Genomic DNA, 20,693 nt, shown 5'->3' with positions numbered 1-20,693 from the left:
ACCCCCATGATTTTTTACCAGCAGAAGCATTTGTACACACAGTGAACACCTGTCTGTGTGCTTGAACAAACTATTATGATTATATTTATCACCCTAGCAGTAACTCTTACCTGGCCCACATCTTAATCATCATAATGTTTAAATTTGCTGCACCAGCTGCAACTGTACGGCCATGTATGGCCACTTTGATCGGTCCTTCTCTCCAGAATTTATATGAAGATACAGTAGGGTTGAGTTACTAAAGGGAAAAAGACTTTGCACTTTGCAAAGTGCAGTTGCACTCTGAAAGTGCAGTAGCTCCAGAGCTTAGTAAATGAGCAGAAACTCTGCTGACTTGCATTATCTAATCTTGAGCTAGAAAAAAAATGCTGTTTTTTTTATTTTTCTTGCACCTGATTGGGTACTCTTTGCAAAACGAAGCCTTACCTCATTTACTAAACTCTGGAGCAAATGCACTTGCAGAGTGCAACTGCAGTTTGCAAAGTGCGCAGTCTATTTGCCTTTGGTGCATCAACCGTCTACATTGTGTTCAGTTATAATTTTATCAATCCTGCTCTAAATCTGAATAACAAATGGGAAAGCATCAAAATACTCATGTGCAAAAGCTTTATAAATGGAGCCTGTTTTTCTAGCAAAGACAAGCCGCTGGTTACTACATAGATTCAGTTCATTAGTAGAAATGTTGATTTGCCCCACTTTTTAAGATAAAACAGTCAAAAGAGCCACTAATGTGCGGTAACTTAGAGGAGCCAAACTGATTTCAGTTTATTGAAGATTTGTAAAGATTACCTAGCTGAAAGAAATCTGAAAATAAGTGTCTCTGCTATCAGAAATGTTTATTATTGAGAGTGCACTGAGCAGTGATGACAGTTCTGTAAGTCATAACTACAGATCACATTTCACATTACTCTTGCCAGATAATCGCTAAGTTTGAATTGCTCTGGGTTAATGTACTCTTCACAATGCTCTTTGTAATACCTTACTAAAGAAAATCCAAGAGGCGGCATGTGTTCAATAATTAAAACAAGTATTTTTTCTTTTATGTTTGTAGCAGTGCCCCCACGGGAGCCGCTTGGTAATTTGGGTTCTCTGTTCTGCACCTCGACTCCAAGAAAAACCTCAGCCCCTCTGACAGACTTGGTTGAATGAAAATTACTGCAAGCACTTATAAGAGTTTGAGTATAGATACCTTTAACTTGCTGTGAATAAGCACCAGGAAATAGGCCGAAGACTGTTTAGTGGTAAATTAACTTAATGTATTGGTATGGGTTAAAATAAATGGTGGTTTGAGCATAAATTAAACACAAAAGGTAGATTTACAATAAACAGTGCACATAAGTGTGACAGGAGTCACTTTGGGCATGGGGGTTGTGGATCTCAAATTCCTTTAAAGAGGTTGGGAGGCACTATGTCCAGCCTTGTGTGGCTTTCTTATGTTTAAGTCACCCTGCATCTGTTATGGATGCAGGGTGACCAGGAGGGTGGTGAACACTGACACTATGGTTTGGACTACTACAAATGGGACAGTCATATTCAAGAATAATGTCTCCCTTGTAATATGAAGATTTTTGTTCCCATTTGCCATGAGCTCTCTGAACAGGAAGTCAACTCCTAATATGGTCATCCCAGGAAGTTCTGAGTAGACGGGCTGTCTAAGGTGGCTCCCCATTCACCTTTTGTCAGGTGTGCTAATGACCTCCCCTGTTGTCTGCTAAGGGAGGTATTGACACTCAGAGTAATGTGTATTGAGGGCTCGTTAGGGAACCATTGTTCTGTGTCTGACTATAGTTTACATTGATTGCCCCCTGGGGATTCTGTCTCCTTGCATTGGTCAAAGCTATCTGACCAATCCCTGTTGACTCATTTTCAAGTCCTCATTTGCATAGCAGCCCTCCTGGTCAAGCTATCTTACCAATCACTACTGACTCATTTTCGAGCCCTCATTTGCATGTCTGGAGAGGACCTTATGGGGGACTGCAGGTACTGTGAAATTGACCAATGGGAAAGCGGTTGTTGGGGGAAGGATGTTCCAAATTCTGTATAAAAGTGTGCTGTGTTCTTCCAATAAAGGTTGTTCCTGTTTTACCCACAACACGGAGCCTTGTCTCGTTCTTGGGGGGATTCACTGTATGCTGTTGGAGACTGATTGCTAGGAGTGTAAGCTGATGTATGCTTTTCCTGTTCGTCTGCTAGCAGCTATTCGTGAGGTTCCAGGTTGGAGTGCTATTTTGTATCCAGTTCGGGAGTTTGGTGTTCTGCAGTAGCTGTGCCTGTCTCTCAGAAAGGGGCATATCACCTAAACGGATTTTAACCCCTTGTCTACTGAAACGGTCCGTTACAATAAGCATTAACTGTAATGTAAATAATAAGAGTGCACTCCAGGAGAATGGCTGGGATATAGTGCAATGTCCCCTGAGAGATAACGTTTAGCATATGCAATAGGTGAAGGTCTCTGGTGAAGGTGTAGCAGCTGGAAAGGGACAGTCTTTAGTCCTAACTCTTCTGCAAACCAGCCTTTGGGCCCAGTTATACTGTTGGTGCACATGAGAATAGTCTCAGTCAGGCCTGCAGGTAGCAATAAGGGTTCTAGATAGCTATATGGTCAGTCTCTCTCAAAAGCTCAGTCTCTTTAACAGCAGATAGTAAATCCCCACAGCAGCAGCTCACCAGTCCCAATGATATTGCAGCTCATGATCCAGTCACCCACATGGATTAGTCCACTCTCTGTTCTACACCCAGGTGACTGACTGTCAGCACCAAGAACTCAGCAGTCTGGATCCTGCTCAGGTCACTGCTTTGCAGCAGTGGTAGTGCACGTACATGGAACAGCGATGTACACTCTCCAGTTTCCTTCAAGGCAAAAAAAAGCTGTGTCCCATAGAGCCTGAGAAAATGCTGCTTTTTCTCCTCCTCCTGGAAAATCTCCCATTGGAAAATGCAGCTCTTGTTTATAGTAGAGCTTCTCTCCCCTGGTCTACAATTCCCACAGAGCAGTGTTGCCTGACTCAGTCTATTTAACTCTTCTTGGTCAGAAGCTCCCTCCTCTTGCTGATATAGCTGTTAACAAGTTCACCGCAGGGCAGAAGTTACAGAGAGCAGCTGCAGCCAGTGTTTCTATCACTCTCCATTCTTAGCTAAGCACCAGGCTGCATGGAATGCTGTATTTTAATAAAGTGTAATGGCATTTTGGTGCTACTAATGTACTGTATATTTGATTGAATTAGATACCTAACAGGTTAACATATGTGATCATTCATATGTATAACTCAGATGTCCTACTCCCCAAAGAAAATATTTTGGATGGACCCATTGCCAGATTTAATGTGATAATTTGTAATATACATGATACTTACAGCTTCACTTCGTATGTGTGGCCCTGCCAGCTGCTGGAGAATGACATGGAAGATCTTGCTTTTCTCTGCTGGTAGTTGAGACACGGCTTCAGAGAGGATGGATCGGACCAGGGCCAGACTGCAAGCAGCTCCAATAGTGATACCTTCACAGACAAAATTTCTCACATTAATTTATGAACTATTAACTGCATCTAAAATAGAAGAAATCAACCTCTATCATGTATCCTATACTTAGAAAATTGCAGTACGATACATATGTAAAATATACAGTATCTCACATAAGTGAGTACACCCCTCACATTTTTGTAAATATTTTATTTTATCTTTTCATGTGACAACACTAAAGAAATTAAATTTTTCTACAAGGTAAAGTAGTGAGTGTATAGCGTGTATAACAGTGTAAATTTGCTGTCCCCTCAAAATAACTCAACACACAGCCATTAATGTCTAAACCGCTGGCAACAAAAGTGAGTACACCCCTAAGTTAAAATGTCCAAATTGGGCCCAATTAGCCATTTTCCCTCCTCATGTCATGTGACGTGTTAGTGTTACAAGGCCTCAGGTGTGAATCGGGAGCAGGGGGTGTTCAATTTGGTGTTATCGCTCTCTCTCCCATGCTGGTCACTGCAAGTTCAACATGGCACCTCACGGCAAAGAATTCTCTGAGGATCTGAAAAAAAGAATCGTTGCTCTACATAAAGATGGCCTAGGCTATACAAAGATTGCCAAGACCCTGAAATTGAGCTGCAGCACGGTGGCCAAGACCATACATTGGTTTAACAGGACAGGTTCCACTCAGAACAGGCCTCGCCATGGTCAACCAAAGAAGTTGAGTGCATGTGCTCAGCATCATATCCAGAGGTTGTCTTTGAGAAATAGACATATGAGTGCTGCCAGCAATGCTGTAGAGGTTGAAGGGGTGGGGGGTCAGCCTGTCAGTGCTCAGACCATACGCCACACACTGCATCAAATTGGTCTGCATGGCTGTCGTCTCAGAAGGAAGTCTCTTCTAAAGATGATGCAAAAGAAAGCCCAAAAACAGTTTGCTGAAGACAAGGAGACTGGGAGCCAGGCCTTCTTGTCCAACATCAATGCCGGACCTCACAAATGCGCTTCTGAAAGAATGGTCAAACATTCCCATAGACACACTCCTAAACCTTGTGGACAGCCTTCCCAGAAGAGTTGAAGCTGTTATAGCAGCAAAGGGTGAGCCAACTCAATATTAAACCCTACAGACTAAGACTGGGATGCCAATAAATTTTATGTGCGTGTAAAGGCAGGTGTCTCAATACTTTTGGTAATATAGTGTATAAAGCTCTGTGGAGATGTTTATTTTCCTTTTTGTCCTCGGGCCTAATCTTTAACACAGAATGTTATGCTGAGAAATAGGCATTGCATAACTCACTAAACTGACCTGTGATTCTGCATTTCTTTGAAGGTACAAATACCCCTTATGGAGACAAATTCACATAAATTATGACCTGTTATAGCCCATACACACGATCCAAAAATGGTACAAAATATACCGCTTTTTAAGTGATCATACGATAATCTAAATGTTAGCACACAGCTTTTCGATCATGACAGTTCATTTGATATTATCCGATGGGTCAAGCTCAAAATTTTTTCTCGTATGATACCAGATCGTACGATTTTTAATCAGTGCAGTTGTCGTTTGAAAATACAATACAAATACACTACAACACATGTTGTACAAGAATTTTTGGCACTTTAATAAACTCTTAATTTTTGATATGAGACTAGCAACCATAAAAGAACTTACGGTCTGCCGTATTAATTGTGTGTACGGGCCATTAGGATGCGCTTTGAAGATGTAATTATACACGAGATAATGTTCTCTTTACTGTGTAAATCATAAGGATGTCAAAGTCCAAAAGTCAATTTCCTAGCAAAATTAAATTGACATTAAGTGATATCTTTATTCTCAAAAAAAAAAAGTCATCCACTACCTAATGGCCTGTAATGTATTTTTCATGAGATTGTTTCTTACTCCTTGTAACATCCTCCATAAGCTTCTGAGCCTCTCCTTTTTCCCCTCATTGCACGTTAATTGCAGTGTGCTGCTCTGTACACGCTACACATCCCAATCTCCAAAGTCTATCTCTGAAGCTAGAAAGAGAGGGTGGCTATGCTTCTACATATTGTAGGAACATGAAGAACAAAAATAGACACCCTCTAACAGCAAGTCAGATCACCAAAGCTAAAAAATTGAATTTCGAAATTTGGAGGAGGCTGAAAGCAATATGTTGTGTCTCCACAATGCAGACAGACTGTTAACAGGTCACCATCTTTATCAATGACACGAATGTCCTGTTCCAACTCCTCCTAATTTGTCTTAAAGCAGAAATCCCAAATATATGGAGAAATCCGCGCTTAGGATATACAGTATTAGATTCTCTACAGGTAATGGCTGCAGCCCACCTATGAAACTATATTCCGAAGATATATAGTGAAGGTAAGAAATAAAGAAAGGTGTATGGCGCTGCCAGTGTGCTCTTAGTATTCAATACACATCTCAAAAGGTGTCAAAGTGCAAAAAATGTAATAAAAAATGTAAAAAAAAGTAAAAAAATGTGCTGTGTATGTCTTAATATTTAAAAGGTTGATAACTGGAATGAGGTAATAAATAAAGTGATATAAATAGCAGGTGACTGTATTATAAACGCTTTTAAAGTGCCAAAGTGCAACAATCTTGCTGTGTGTATCCTAATAATTGATAAAATTGGTGATTAAATAGAATAAATAAATAAAGTGAAATAAATAGTAAGTGACTATATTCAATAAAAATGTGCACTGGAATGTTATACCAGGTCCAAAAATGTGGTAACCAAACATGTGCAAACTTGGACTGGTGGAATCAATGGCAAGTATATGGTGATACCACAACCTGTCACGAATGGGTGACGGAAAAATAAAAAATTAAATCAGTAGTGACGTATGGTATAATAAATTAAGTGAAAAAAGTGAACAGCTATATCGATCCTTGGGTGCAGCCGAATAAATAAAGTCCACTAGCAGTATAGTAAATCAACAGGGAACTGTATATGAAACCTCACAACAGGTATATGGAAAATTATAAATAAATCGAACAACCATAGATGAATGTAGCAGCAATAATCAGAACTTCAAATGCATAAATAGTCCATGAATAGTCTTAAAAATTGATAATCCCACAATTATAAATAGTCCATAAATGATTAGTGCAATAAATTCTCAGAAAAAAGGTGACTTCAGTGCAGGTGCTTCTAGATATTTCTTTAAGGGTGCCCGAACTCAGGTGATCACTCCGTGCTCCCCGCACCCCCAGGACCGCACTCACCAGAGTTAGTCACCCCTACAGGGGTACCGAGCTTTGGGTATATAATTCTCTGGGTCCCCCTCTGGTCTCCCTGGATGGTCCTATGGACACGAGTGCTGTCCGGTAACCTGCCCGAGTCCTCGTCACACTATCCTTAGGATTGGGTTTATCCACGGATATGTATGGGGAATAAAGGGCTCACATAGGGTAGTACCGTCTGATAACTCTTTATTAAATTAAAAAATGGTACTCACAAACATTCAAGAAACAATCGGCAGGTAAACACTGTTGCGGTCGCGCACTTCCGGGACGCCGTGCGTTCCACAGACCGGATATGCGTTCCAACCAGGCGGATGGGACGTGATGACACTCTACGCATTTCGTCAGTATGACATCTTCAGGAGTAGCGCCATCATGCCATCTCCGCCTATTTGTAGTAACATGGTAATCAGGCCACCTTTAACGCTCCAATCAAAAAACCGGACTTCACATCCAATGGGATAGTACATTATGTCGCACCTTGTTGCCGGGTAAAAGACTGTGTGCCCTTCACATAATAACTTATATACACACAACAGCTAGGAAGCCTCCGGCCGTCCTAATCTGTAAACACCGGACTTTGTACCTTATCATGTGGACAATATAAACATGGAACATATAAAATTAATTTAAATGCGGAACTTTTCCTATACCAAAATTTTTTTCCATCCACACTTCACTACGGCGGATGGTGAAAATATTTAAACAGGTCTTATTACCATGGTACTGTGATATAATACACAAACAGATTTGGAGGAGGCTGAAAGCAATATGTTGTGTCTCCACAATGCAGACAGACTGTTAACAGGTCATCATCTTTATCAATGACACAAATGTCCTGCTCCAACTCCTCCTAATTTGTCTTAAAGCAGAAATCCCATAACATTTTCTTAACCACTTCTCGCCGCCGTCTCTTGGCACTTTAAGAGCTTCTAAATCCCGGGAGGCGTAGGTAGGCATTAAGGTCATGTGACTGCTGTGATTGGTTGTCTCAGCGGTTACATGATCGGAAAGCTCCTGATTGCTGAAGTATGCATTGAGAGGTTTCCAGTCACCGCTGGTGTCTGTGCTCTGAGCATGCCATGTGCTCTCAGCATAGAATAATGGTTACACAGGGCCACATATATGCGGCCTCTCTTCATTAGAGCTCACCCGCTGAAAAGCCACATATATGCGGCATGTTGGCAGGAACACGTTAAAAAATACACAGAACCTAAAAAGTACACAATATACTCAACCCCCCCAGTTACCCTTTAAAACTTGGTAACATTAGGTGAGGTTCTGATGCATTCTGAACTCCATCAAGTTCCACGCCCCAATTCATGAGAGTGGGAGATGTTGTCTAGGCTTCTGAATATTTGCGGCCATGTGGTAGGGCTAGATGCCTCATCCCAGGTGAGCCAATTAGGAGTAGCAGCCTTCCTGAGCAAGAAATCTTGAACAAATACTACAAAAAAGTGGATACTGCCCTCACCTGTAACTGGTCACTGTAGCAAGGAGCATTGGAAAGGCAATGCATATGAAAAAAAAAACAAATACATTTCCAAGCTCAACTTACTGACCAGCCTGCGACCAACCGAATTGACCTGCAAATACATGCGTAAGCCACAGAGCCCTGGCAAGGCACCCCATTTTCTGTAAACTACAATTTCTGTGAGTCTCCAATATGCATTTAAATGGACAGGGGTGGGGTTCTGTGGCTTACGTATGTACAGTATTTGCAAATGTGTGCAACTAAACCCCTGTTTTTAACGCATACTGTTGGACATGTCAATTTGGTTGGTCACAGGATGGTAGGTAAGTTGAGCTTTGAACAAATACTAACCTGATAACATGCCAAGTTGATCAAGCCTATAGGTTATGGGTCCCAATTGGACCAAATTAAACCAGTCTATCTCCCACTATATGCCCAATAGCCACAGAACCCTCTGAGGGTTTAACCAGACACTAATTTCTTCACTGGGCACACAACCTAATACAGGTCCAGCAGTGTCTTACACACACATTGGATTCTTCTGGATTGAGGACAACACTAGACAAACAATCTGCTACTTGATTTAACTTTCCTGGCCTATAGGCACAGCTTCATGCCTTACTTGTAGTGGTCACCTCCACAGTTAAAACAATGTGTGTTTGGTGGGCCGTGAGTCAGTTTTTGTGGTTGAACGGGAGCTTCATTACCATCCATGGTGCACAATATATTACTGGTGTAGTGCTACCCCCAGAGGAGCCATTGAAGTGATTTGTGATTTCTATACACCTTGAGGTATGTTAAAGATATTATTAGGCCAAGCATAGCCTAAAAAAAGACATTTAGTGAATGTACTGTACTTACATTATAAAAACAATCAACAAAACAATAATGTTACTCTGAGAGCTATGGTTAAACACCTGCTGTATTCTGACTAACAGTAACTAACAGAAGTGAACTGCAATAACTTACCAACAGTATATAAAGACAATCCTAGCGCCCTATAACAGTCCCCATTTTTTCACACTGTGCAGTGAATGGTAAAAAAAACAAAACAATTTTGGCCAGTAAAGTTGGGGCCCTTGACACAAGCACAACAGTTCTCCACAGAGAACAGATCACCTTGTATGATGTTAACCACTTAAGCCCCGGAAGATTTTACCCCCTTCCTGACCAGGGGTATTTTGCGATTCGGCACTGCGTGACTTTAATGGACAATTGCGCGGTCGTGCGATGCTGTACCCAAATGAAATTGATGTCCTTTTTTTCCCACAAACAGAGCTTTCTTTTGGTGGTATTTGATCACCTGTGCGATTTTTTGATCATGCGCTATAAACAAAAAAAGAGCGACAATTTTGCAAAAATAACAATATTTTTCACATTTTTTTATATGAAATTCCCCACAAAAAAAAATGTAAAAATCTAAATTTTTTAACATTTTAGGCCAATTTGTTTTGTGCTACATATGTTTGTATGTTTGGTAAAAAAAAAAAAATCGCAAAAAGCGTATTTTGATAGGTTTGTGTAAAAGTTATTGCGTTTACTACCTAAGGGAAAGATTTTTTTGTAATTTTTGTTGTTTTTTTTTAACGAGTAATGGCGGCGATCTGCGATTTTTTTGCGGGACTGCGACATTGCGGCGGACAGATCGGACCCTTGACTGACATTTTTGACACTTTTGGGGGTACCAGTGACATTACTACAGTAATCAGTGCTATACATATGCACTGTTACTGTAAAAATGACACTGGCAGGGAAGGGGTTAACTTTATTGGAGAAGGAGGGGTTAAGTGTGTCCCTAGGGGCGTGTTTCTAACTGTGCAGGGATGTGGCTTTTCATGTAACAGCAGAGATCTACGATCCTACATAGCAGGACCGTATGATCTCTGCTGTTACACAAGGGAGAATGACAGGCGGCTTTGTTTACATTAGCCACCTGCCTTTCTCCCTCTGTAACTGACGATCGCGAGTGACCGGCGGACATCGAGTCCGCCGGTCACACGCGCGGGGATCAGAGTGAGCGAGCGGGGGCGGGAGCGCGCTTCCGGCGGCGTGCACTCGCCCCCTATTGGCTCGCAGGTGAGTGACGTACCGGTACGTCACTTTGCCTGGCCGGGGGTGACCGCCGCAGTATATGTACTTGCGGCGGTCGGCAAGCGGTTAATCTCTTACCAGGCCCAGGGCACCCTTTTTTGGTTCCCCAGGAATGTGGAAGTCAGGCAGGGTGAAGTTGCTGTGATCTTTATATTTCAATCTTGCTGAGACAGTCCCTCTTTTCCTTCCTTACTTGTTGTAGGAGTGCTCTACAGAACAGTCTCTAATCCAAAGGAGAATTGGATTGTTTCCAAATAAAGGGGAGTTAAGGCAACCCCACAGAGACGGAAATTTTTCACAGAGCAAGGAAACCAGAAAAGTCAGTGGCCAGGAGACCTCTCACCACAGTGAGCACTCCCATGCATTTCCACATAGGTTTGCGAAAGGCTCCTTCCTCGCAGGATAGCGCCCAGCAGTAGTAGCCAGTGGTCTTCTCCCATGTTCAGGGGTTTGCTGATGGTCACAGTCATTTGCCGCATCCACACAAAAAACAACAATGATCTCTAGTGCAGGATCTCAGGATCCAGGTTCTCTCACATGTAGCATTGCACAGGGTGTAATGGCAGCAGTTGTATCTGATCAGCACTCTTCTCCTGGCCAGCACAGCATCTTATAGCTTCAGCAAACTCTGGCCACATACCACTGTTTCCCCATTCATTGTAAACTTGTGGTGCTCTCTCTCAGCTGCTCAGCACAGGAAATAGTTGTAGAAGCATATGGTCCCCACAGTGGCTTCCTCCCTGTCTTCTCCAGACTGATGGCACAATAGAGTTACCTTTTCCAGCATCCCAGTTCCTTGTCCCCTTGCTCTGTTGCATCAGCCAGTCACTCGTTTCAGACCCAGCCACGATGGCTGCCTTCTGCACTGGACACACTGTATAGATTAGCATTGCAAAGCAGTCCCCTTATAGATGGTTGCTATGTTTCTGCAATAAGGATTGTTCAGTTTAACCCTGTCCACACTGCAGAAGGATAATAAAACAGCAAGGAAGATGTTCCTCAGCGGTTATCAGCTACAGTCCAGATTGTACTGGCGTCCTGCACAGTGATTTCCATCTGGCACCAGAAATCCACACCTCTTAACAAAGCAATTGTATCTGACTCCATTGCCAGCCTTTCCCTCAGTTTTTTTTTTAATTTTTAATTAAGCTAGTCTCTAATCATTTCATAATGTAAGGGTGTTGCTAAATGAGCAGCCCAGCCAGTGGTGTATTTAGGTTTTGTGCTGCCCTAGGCCTGACTAAACTTGTGCACCCCCTAATTTAAATATCATACCGGCAGGTAGCAGTGTGACTGCTTTTTGGGGTGCCAGACTGATTTGCCTCCTGGGCCCTGCCCTCCAGCCCAATTCACCCCATAAGACTGGCACCAAACTAAAGTGTAGCGCAAGCCGGCGGGGACCCTTTTCATGCTGGAGTCGGGAGGAGGTTGTTTTTTTTTCAGTGCAGGGTTTCAGCTTTTTTGCTGCCCCTCTGCAAAGTGCCGCCCTAGGCCTGGGCCTTGTAGGCCTAGGCCAAGAAACAGCACTGAGCCCAGCAACATAGTGGCGAATAGATACTCTCTCACCCTTACAGTATCTGTAAAAATGAACTCTGGCCACTAAAGTATTTGTGGCTGGTTTACAATACTGTTCCATGGTAGTTACAGATTTCCTCATTATAGGAGTTAGAAGGAAGCAGTTTAAGCTTAGATTGTTCTAGCCTGCAATTTCACTTTAACCGCACCCCTATTCATTTTCCAAACTTTTTTGTCATCTTTTACAATTTGTTGAGGCCAAAGGCTGCACTCCCATCAATCCTCGCCACATCATTTCCACTTGCTCATTGGCTGCTGGGATAGCAGTGTCATCAATCCCGGGAGTCAATGGTATGCCACACCCCCCCCCCCCCCCACTGCTAGCATCACGTTATTTTTATTTTACATCTGGAAATAACATGATGCTTCCGGTTCGCTTGATTAATTGACAGGTTGCCATAGCAACGGGTGGGAAATTCCTGCATTTACAGTGTACCTAGAAGCAAAACTTTTTTTTCATTTTGAATACAGTGAGGGAGGGTTATTATTTTTAATTTTTAGTTTTATTTTGCCATCTATGTCCCATAGGGGAGATTTCCTTTCACTTCCTGTCCTATAGTCAAAACAGGAAGTGAGAGGAAATTCCTCAGAAAGTGTGGAAATTCCTGGGTGGTACCAGGGTCTTCAGAACTAGTGTCCCCATTGGAAGATTCCCACTCTATTACTATTTGGATATCAACCCAAATTTGGGGATTTTCTTTTACTTTCACTTTAGATGGTAATAGTAAACTGGACAAATAGACAGGGTGAATCTCCCTAATGAAGACATAAATGGCAATAAAAACTGACAGGTGTTCTAATCTCTCTCCACTCTATCAAAAACTAAAAAAAAGTTTTGTTTTAAGTTACACTTTAACCACTTGCTTACTGGGCACTTTTACCCCCTTCCTGCCCAGACCAATTTACAGCTTCCGGCGCTGTCACAATTTGAATGACAATTGCGTGGTCATGCAACATTGTACCCAAACAAAATGTTTATCGTTTTTTCCCCCACAAATAGAGCTTCCTTTTGATGGTATTTAATCACCACTGTTTTTTTTTTAATTTTTTGTTAAACAAACAAAAAAAGACACAAAATTAAAAAAAAAAAAAATTATATATTCTTTCAAAATAAAATTTAGCAAACAGGTATTTTTTCTCCTTCACTGATGTTCGCTGGTGAGGCTGCACTGATGGGCACAGATAGGCTGCACTGAAGGGAACTGATGAGCTGGCACTGATAGTTAGCAAGGATGGGCACTGATGAGGCAGCACTGGTGGGCACTGATGAGGCTTTGCCGATAGATGGCACTGATGGGCACTGATAGGTGGCCCTGATGGGCTCTGATATTCGGCACTGAAAGGCACTGAAAAGCAACACTGATAGGCAGCACTGATGGGCACTGATAGGCGGCACTGATGGGCACTGGCAGGCAGCACTGATAGGTGACATGATGAGGTACTGATGGGCACTGATTTGCAACACTGATGGGCACTGATAGTTGGCACGGGTGGGCACTGATTAGCAGCACTGGTGGGCACTGATTGGCAGCACTAGTGGGCACTGATTAGCAGCACTGGTGGGCACTGATTAGCACTGATAGGTGGTACTGATGGGCACTGATAGGCGGCACTGACGGGCACTGGCAGGCGCACTGATAGGTGACACTGATGATGATTAGGCACTGGTGGGCACTGATTAGCAGCACTGGTGGGCACTGATTGGCAGCACTAGTGGGCACTGATTAGCAGCACTGGTGGGCTCTAATTAGCAGCACTGAAGGGAACTGATGAGGCGGCACCGATAGGTGGCAAGGATGGGCACCGATGAGGCAGCACTGGTGGGCACTGATGGGGCTGCACTGATAGGTGGCACTGATGGGCACTGATAGATGGCACTGATGGGCTCTGATATGCGGCACCGAATGGCACTGAGAGGTGCCAAGGAAAAGCAACACTGATAGGCAGCACTGATGGGCACTGGCAGGCAGCACTGATAGGAAGCATTGATAGGTGACATTGATGATGAGGTACTGATGGGCACAGATTTGCAACACTAATGGGCACTGATACTTGGCTCTGGTGGGCACTGACTACCAGCACTGGTGGGCACTGATTGGCAGCACTAGTGGGCACTGATTAGCAGCACTGGTGGGCACTGATTAGCAGTACTGGTGGGCACTGATTAGCAGTACTGGTGGGCACTGTTGGGAATGATGTCCCTGTAACAAAAGCCAGTTATCAGCTTTCTTTTTCTCTCCTCATGGAGAGAAAAGCCAATAACCAGCTTGTGTTTACATCCTGTGATTAGCTGTCATTGGCTGACAGCTGATCGCATGGTAAAGGGCCGCTGTGATTGGCCCTTTACCCCGATCTGTCTTCCGAAGGACTCAGCGATCACAGAGTGCACGGCCCGTTCGCCACAGGGGCGTGCAGGCAGCGTGATTAGGGGAGGATGTCGGCTATATCGCGGGCGGGAAGTGATTAATGTAAAATAAAATTCCAGGTAAAACCTAACTATTCTTCAGTGAAGAGGAGAGATTACCAACAACGGCTGCACTGCCTGGGCGATGGTGTAACCCATAGGCTTACTAAGTGTCATCCGTTGTTGGCTGTCCCTCCTCTATACTGAAGCGGGCGCTGGGAGCCGGTCATGTGACTGGACCAGAGCGCCCTCAGCATAGGTAAGTATAGACATCTTTCTTTTACAGGGTATTTAGAATAGGCTTAGAATGGAGGGGAGCACAGGTTTAAGTATTGTTGGGATTTGACTGGAATTCTATAATAATAAATATACCTCAGTAGGTTCCCTGTACAGTCCAGCTACCTCAGGAAAGAACTGTCATTATTTATTTATGACACTTACCTTTCTCAGCAAAATTGACAATGCTGAGCTCTGGGACTCTGGCTGGGGAGATGATAACTGGGTAAAATGATTCCGTTAGAGTGACCGGGGGTCCTGTAAAACAAATGATACATCAGTAAAATGATCATGTCAACACAGAACGGGCCTAAGAATATGCACATATAAACACCAAATACCTTATCAACCTCTTCTTTTAAAAACCTGCCCGTTTCAGCTAAACTTTCTATGGTTTACTATATAACACAACACATCTTCAACCTGATCTAGACAGGTATACAGTGGTGATCGAAAGTTTGGGCACCCCAGGTAAAAATTTGTATTAATGTGCATAAAGAAGCCAAGGAAAGATGGAAAAATCCCCAAAAAGCATCAAATTACACATTAGACATTCTTATAATATGTCAACAAAAGTTAGATTTTATTTCCATTATTGACACTTTCAAAATTACAGAAAACAAAAAATGGCGTCTGCAAAAGTTTGGGCACCCTGCAGAATTTATAGCATGCACTGCCCCCTTTGCAAGGCTGAGACCTGCCAGTGTCATGGATTGTTCTCAATCATCGTCTGGGAAGACCAGGTGATGTCAATCTCAAAGGTTTTAAATGCCCAGACTCATCTGACCTTTCCCCAACAATCAGCACCATGGGATCTTCTAAGCAGTTGCCTAGAAAACTGAAACTGAAAATAGTTGACGCTCACAAAGCTGGAGAAGGCTATAAGAAGATAACAAAGCGTTTTCAGATGTCAATATCCTGTGTTCGGAATGTAATTAAGAAATGGCAGTCATCAGGAACAGTGGAAGTTAAAGCAAGATCTGGAAGACTAAGAAAAATATCAGACAGAACAGCTCGCAGGATTGTGAGAAAAGCAATTCAAAACCCACGTTTGACTGCACAATCCCTCAAGAAAGATCTGGGAGACACTGGAGTTGTGGTACACTATTCCACTATAAAGAGATACTTGTACAAATATGGTCTTCATGGAAGAGTCATCAGAAGAAAACCTCTTCTACGTCCTCACCACAAAAATCAGCGTTTGAACTTTGCAAATGAACATATAGACAAGCCTGATGCATTTTGGAAACAAGTTCTATGGACCGATGAGTTAAAATTTAACTTTTTGGCCGGAATGAGCAAAGGTACGTTTGGAGAAGAAGGGGCACAGAATTTAATGAAAAGAACCTCTGTCCAACTGTTAAGCATGGGGGTGGATCAATCATGCTTTGGGGTTGTATTGCAGCCAGTGGCACAGGGAACATCTCACGAGTAGAAGGAAAAATGGATTCAATAAAATTTCAGCAAATTTTGGATGGTAACTTGATGTCATCTGTGAAAAAGCTGAAGTTAAAGAGAGGATGGCTTCTACAAATGGATAATGATCCTAAACACACCTCAAAATCCACGGGGGATTACATCAAGAGGCGTAAACTGAAGGTTTTGCCATGGCCTTCACAATCTCCTGACCTCAACATAATTGAAAATCTATGGAAAGACCTTAAAAGAGCAGTGCGTGACAGACAGCCCAGAAATCTCAAAGAACTGGAAGACTTTTGTAAGGAAGAATGGGCAAAGATACCTCAAACAATAATTGAAAGACTCTTGGCTGGCTACAAAAAGCGTTTACAAGCTGTGATACTTGCCAAAGGGGGCAATACAAGATATTAACTCTGCAGGGTGCCCAAACTTTTGCAGACAACATTTTTTTGTTTTCTTTTATTTTGGAAGTGTAAATGATGGAAATAAAATCTAACTTTTGTTGACATATTATAAGAATGTCCAATCTGTAATTTGATGCCTTTTGGGGATTTTTCCATCTTTCCTTGGCTTCTTTATGCACATTAATACAAATTTTTATCTGGGGTGCCCAAACTTTCGATCACCATTGTACATGTGTCTCCACAGACACATAAGCGCCATAGGTGTACGCAGCCTATTGCAATAGGATGTGTGCCCCAAAGCTCAAACACACATGACTTTCTCTGCAGCCTCAGCTGCACTGGACAGTAAATGAATGGAGAGTGCTCTGTGCTGAGCAGCTTTCTGTTCATTCACAAACGGAGTGTGTTTACTGTGTTCATTTAGAATTGGAAAGGGCCAATAAATGTCATTTTTACTAGCCCCAACCCCCCCACCACACACACACACACACACACACTCTCCATCCTGAAACATCCCCTGCAGCTACTGGAGGGAGAGAAGAGGAGGGAAGCCAGCAGCACTGCCGGGCAGGAGAGACAGCACTGGGGGAAGCATGGGCAGTAGGGGGAATAGGTACCACACATAGTGATTAGGGTGTACCCAGACACACCTGGCACAACCCCCTGTGCATGCCTATGATAAGCACATTATTGTATGGCAGTTCATTCATGTCTGCACCTTCTGCACAGCTCTTCTACTATAGATGCTGGCTTCTAGACTGACTTGTAAACACATGTGAAATGTCTGTCAACAGTTCCTTCTTTTTTTTTCATAAATGCAAGTTCTGGAGATAAGTAGCACTGCCCTAATGTGGTTTGGATAGCGGAAAAAATGCAGATGTAACACACTCTTCAGAAGAGAGCAAAAGAACCATCATTCCTGTCTAATGGAGGGAATAATAACACTTTGGGGTTGATTTACTAAAGGAAAATCCACTATGCACTACAAGTGCACTTGGAAGTGCAGTCACTGTAGATCTGAGGTGAAGATCTGAAATGAGGGGAAGCTCTGCTGATTTCTGTCATCCAATCATGTGCAAGCAAAAATGCTGTTTTTTTATTGTCCTTGCATGTTCCCCTCAGATCCACAGTGACTGCACTTCCAAGTGCACTTGTAGTACACAGTGGATTTGCCTTTAGTAAATAACCCCCTTTGTGCATTGCAAGTATTTGAGTGAAGCATATGAAAAGGTTATTACATAAACCTTTATAATAATCTTTTTTGGTGCCCATAATCCAGAAGATCTACATACAAACAGAAGTCTGAAAGATCTGCCAGGTTTCAATCTTAAAGAGGAGTTCCATCCTGGGGAAAAAAAGCACTGCGCCCTAGCCCACCCATTTGTGTGACAATAGCGAATGAAAATTTGCTATTGTCACACCGATCCTCCTCCTGGCCAATCAGGAAGCGGGTCTCGGACTCGAGGAGACGCTGGGGACTGAGGAGAAGCCGCCGCTGCAGGTAAGTGCACTGGTCTCTGCATTAAAGGGGGCATGGCATGCTGTGGTCACTCTGCATTGAAAGGGGGCACACTGTGGTCACTCTGCATTGCAGGGGGCATGCTGTGGTCACTCTGCATTGATGGGGGCACGCTGTGGTCACTCTGTTTTGAAGGGGGCACGCAGTGGTCACTCTGCATTGAAAGGGGGCACGCTGTGGTCACTCTGCATTGAAAGGGGGCACGCTGTGGTCACTCTGCATTGAAGGGAGGCACGCTGTGGTCACTCTGCATTGAAAGGGGGCACGCTGTGGTCACTCCGCATTGAAAGGGGGCACGCTGTGGTCACTCCGCATTGATGGGGCAAGCTGTGGTCACTCTGCATTGATGGGGGCATGCTGTGGTCACTCTGCATTGATGGGGGCACGCTGTGGTCACTTTGCATTGAAAGGGGGCACGCTGTGGTCACTCTGCATTGAAAGGGGGCACGCTGTGGTCACTCTGCATTGAAAGGGGGCACACTGTGGTCACTCTGCATTGAAAGGGGGCACGCTGTGGTCACTCTGCATTGAAGGGAGGCATGCTGTGGTCACTCTGCATTGAAGGGAGACACGCTGTGGTCACTCTGCATTGAAAGGGGGCACGCTGTGGTCACTCTGCATTGATGGGGGCATGCTGTGGTCACTCTGCATTGATGGGGGCACGCTGTGGTCACTCTGCATTGATGGGTGCACGCTGTGGTCACTCTGCATTGATGGGGGCACGCTGTGGTCACTCTGCATTGATGGGGGTACGCTCTGGTCACTCTGCATTGAGGGGGGCACATTGTGGTCACTCTGCATTGACGGGGGCACGCTGTGGTCACTCTGAATTGAAAGGGGGCACGCTGTGGTCACTCTGCATTGAAAGGGGGCACGCTGTGGTCATACATATATATATAAATAAAACAATAAATATTGTATTGTTTTTCCTGTTTTTTTTATACACTACAAATAAAATCTGCGCATTGGAATTCGTTCATATTTTTTTTCAAACTATAGTCTGGCCCCCAACAGTGTCTGAGGGACTGTGAACTGGCCCCCTGTTCAAAAAGTTTGAGGACCCCCGGTCTAGAGTATCCCCTACCCTTCAAGAGCCTCTCCACCATCAGAAATTGAGTCCCCCACCCTCCCTACATTGTGTTGCTGCTGGAAAGAAGCTGGAGGCATTGCTGGAAAGCAAAAAGTACAGGGTCTGGAGGAGGACCAGAGGAGGGCTGGAGCTCTCCTGCAGCTGCAAGAGAGGTGCGGTGGGCCCTGTGAAATGGCCTGAAGGGTGGGATTCTGCCTGCGGGCCTTGTGTTTGACACATATGACATAGAGGGTGAATCTCCCTAATGGGGGCACAGACAACAATAAAACCTGACAGGTGTTTTCATCCCTCTCCACTCTATCCAAAACTAAAAAAAAAAAAAAAAAAGTTTTGCCATTACTTCATACTACTTTAATATCCAGATTTTTGGATGCAATAGTACAGACCCTTGATGAATTCACACTGGATGTCATTGTACAAATGTTGGCCTTGGTCCTTTGACGATTGTTGCCAGGTATACCAGTAGTAGCTTGGTTGCCACATTAGATCATAATTAGATTTATGTTCTTTTAACATGTCCCTGTGCATAGGCAATTTTGTATTTTTAATCAAACACATTAATTAAATATTGTGTAAGGTGACTCCCTCTCTAGTGCCTACTTAATTCTCAGTTTGTATGGTCTAATTTCTTCACAATGGGAGGGGAAAGGTTACATTAGAAAATTGAATCTTAAATTCTTTTATGCACTTCTTATTCAAGAGGCTAATAAGGAAGTACACTTATTTTTATACAGTTCTATACTGAAAAAGCCTATTTTTGTCCATATAATAATCTCTGTTATGTTGTTATGGGAAGAACTTTAGGGTATTACAATTTTACAGACCAGTATAACGCATTTCAAGCAAAATGTTTTTCTAGTCAGAAAGATGGTAAAGTTCCTAAACATAAAGTAGGACTAAAGTCACGTTTTTTTCCATTTTCGATAGAGTAAGGCTGGCCATACACAGAGCAAATGTTTTTCATGCAACCCATAAATTAGCTTGATTCCCCATCCACGCAGACAGTGTGGGTGCGGGAATCCCTCCTGCCAGGCCATTGTCTTCTCCCGGTGGAGAAGAAGGATGGGGGAAGCCTTCCCTGCTGGGAGAAGACAGTGAATATCACTAGCCAGAGATGTATAGTAACTAAGTAGAACTACTTCACTACTGTACTTAAGTACTGAAAGGCGGTATCTTTCCTAGAGTAGAATTTTTTTCTCCTACTTCCACTTTTACTTCACTACATTTTTTCAATGATTTCAATACTTCTACTCCAATATTTTTTTTTTGTGCTGCATAGTTACTCGTTACAATTATAAAAATTACCACTGCCAGAACAGTAGAAGGCAGGTTTCATGAAGCTCAAAACATGTGTATTATCAGCGCATACGAAAATAAAAGCTACTGTATGTATAAATAAAAGCTGCATTTGAAATAATAAAAAACAATATGATGTTCAAACTTTTGACTTCTTTCTTTAATGACTACATAACACAGTACTTGTACTTTTACTTTCAGTACTTGAGTAGCATTTTTTTTTCAAAACTACTGGTACTTTTACTTTCAGTACTTGAGTAGCAAAATTTTTAAAAAAACGACTTGCAATACTTAAGTGCAAAAAATGTTGAATACTTTAGTACTTCTACTCAAGTCACTTTTTGATCGAGCACTTCCACTTCTACTCAAGTCACTTTTTGATCGAGCACTTGTACTTTTACTCAAGTATGGGTTTCGAGTACTTTATACAACTC

At 43.0% G+C, this 20,693-nt stretch overlaps 1 protein-coding gene across 1 annotated transcript in view; it reads right to left on the bottom strand.

The window, feature by feature from the left end:
• Positions 1-20,693, bottom strand: part of LOC309557971 (aldehyde oxidase 1-like) — a gene marked incomplete at its 5' end in the record, with an annotated part of 174,120 nt that overhangs the window by 150,722 nt on the left and 2,705 nt on the right. Inside the window, 2 exons of the mRNA XM_082260860.1 lie at positions 3,354-3,496; positions 14,697-14,789. Of these exons, the coding sequence (XP_082116986.1) occupies positions 3,354-3,496; positions 14,697-14,789 (236 nt within the window). The remainder of the gene's footprint in view (positions 1-3,353; positions 3,497-14,696; positions 14,790-20,693) is intronic.

The sequence above is a fragment of the Pelophylax lessonae genome, assembly GCF_965119305.1.
Source record: "Pelophylax lessonae genome assembly, chromosome: 6".
Lineage (NCBI taxonomy): Eukaryota > Metazoa > Chordata > Amphibia > Anura > Ranidae > Pelophylax > Pelophylax lessonae.
This window is presented reverse-complemented; position numbering and strand designations above follow the sequence as displayed.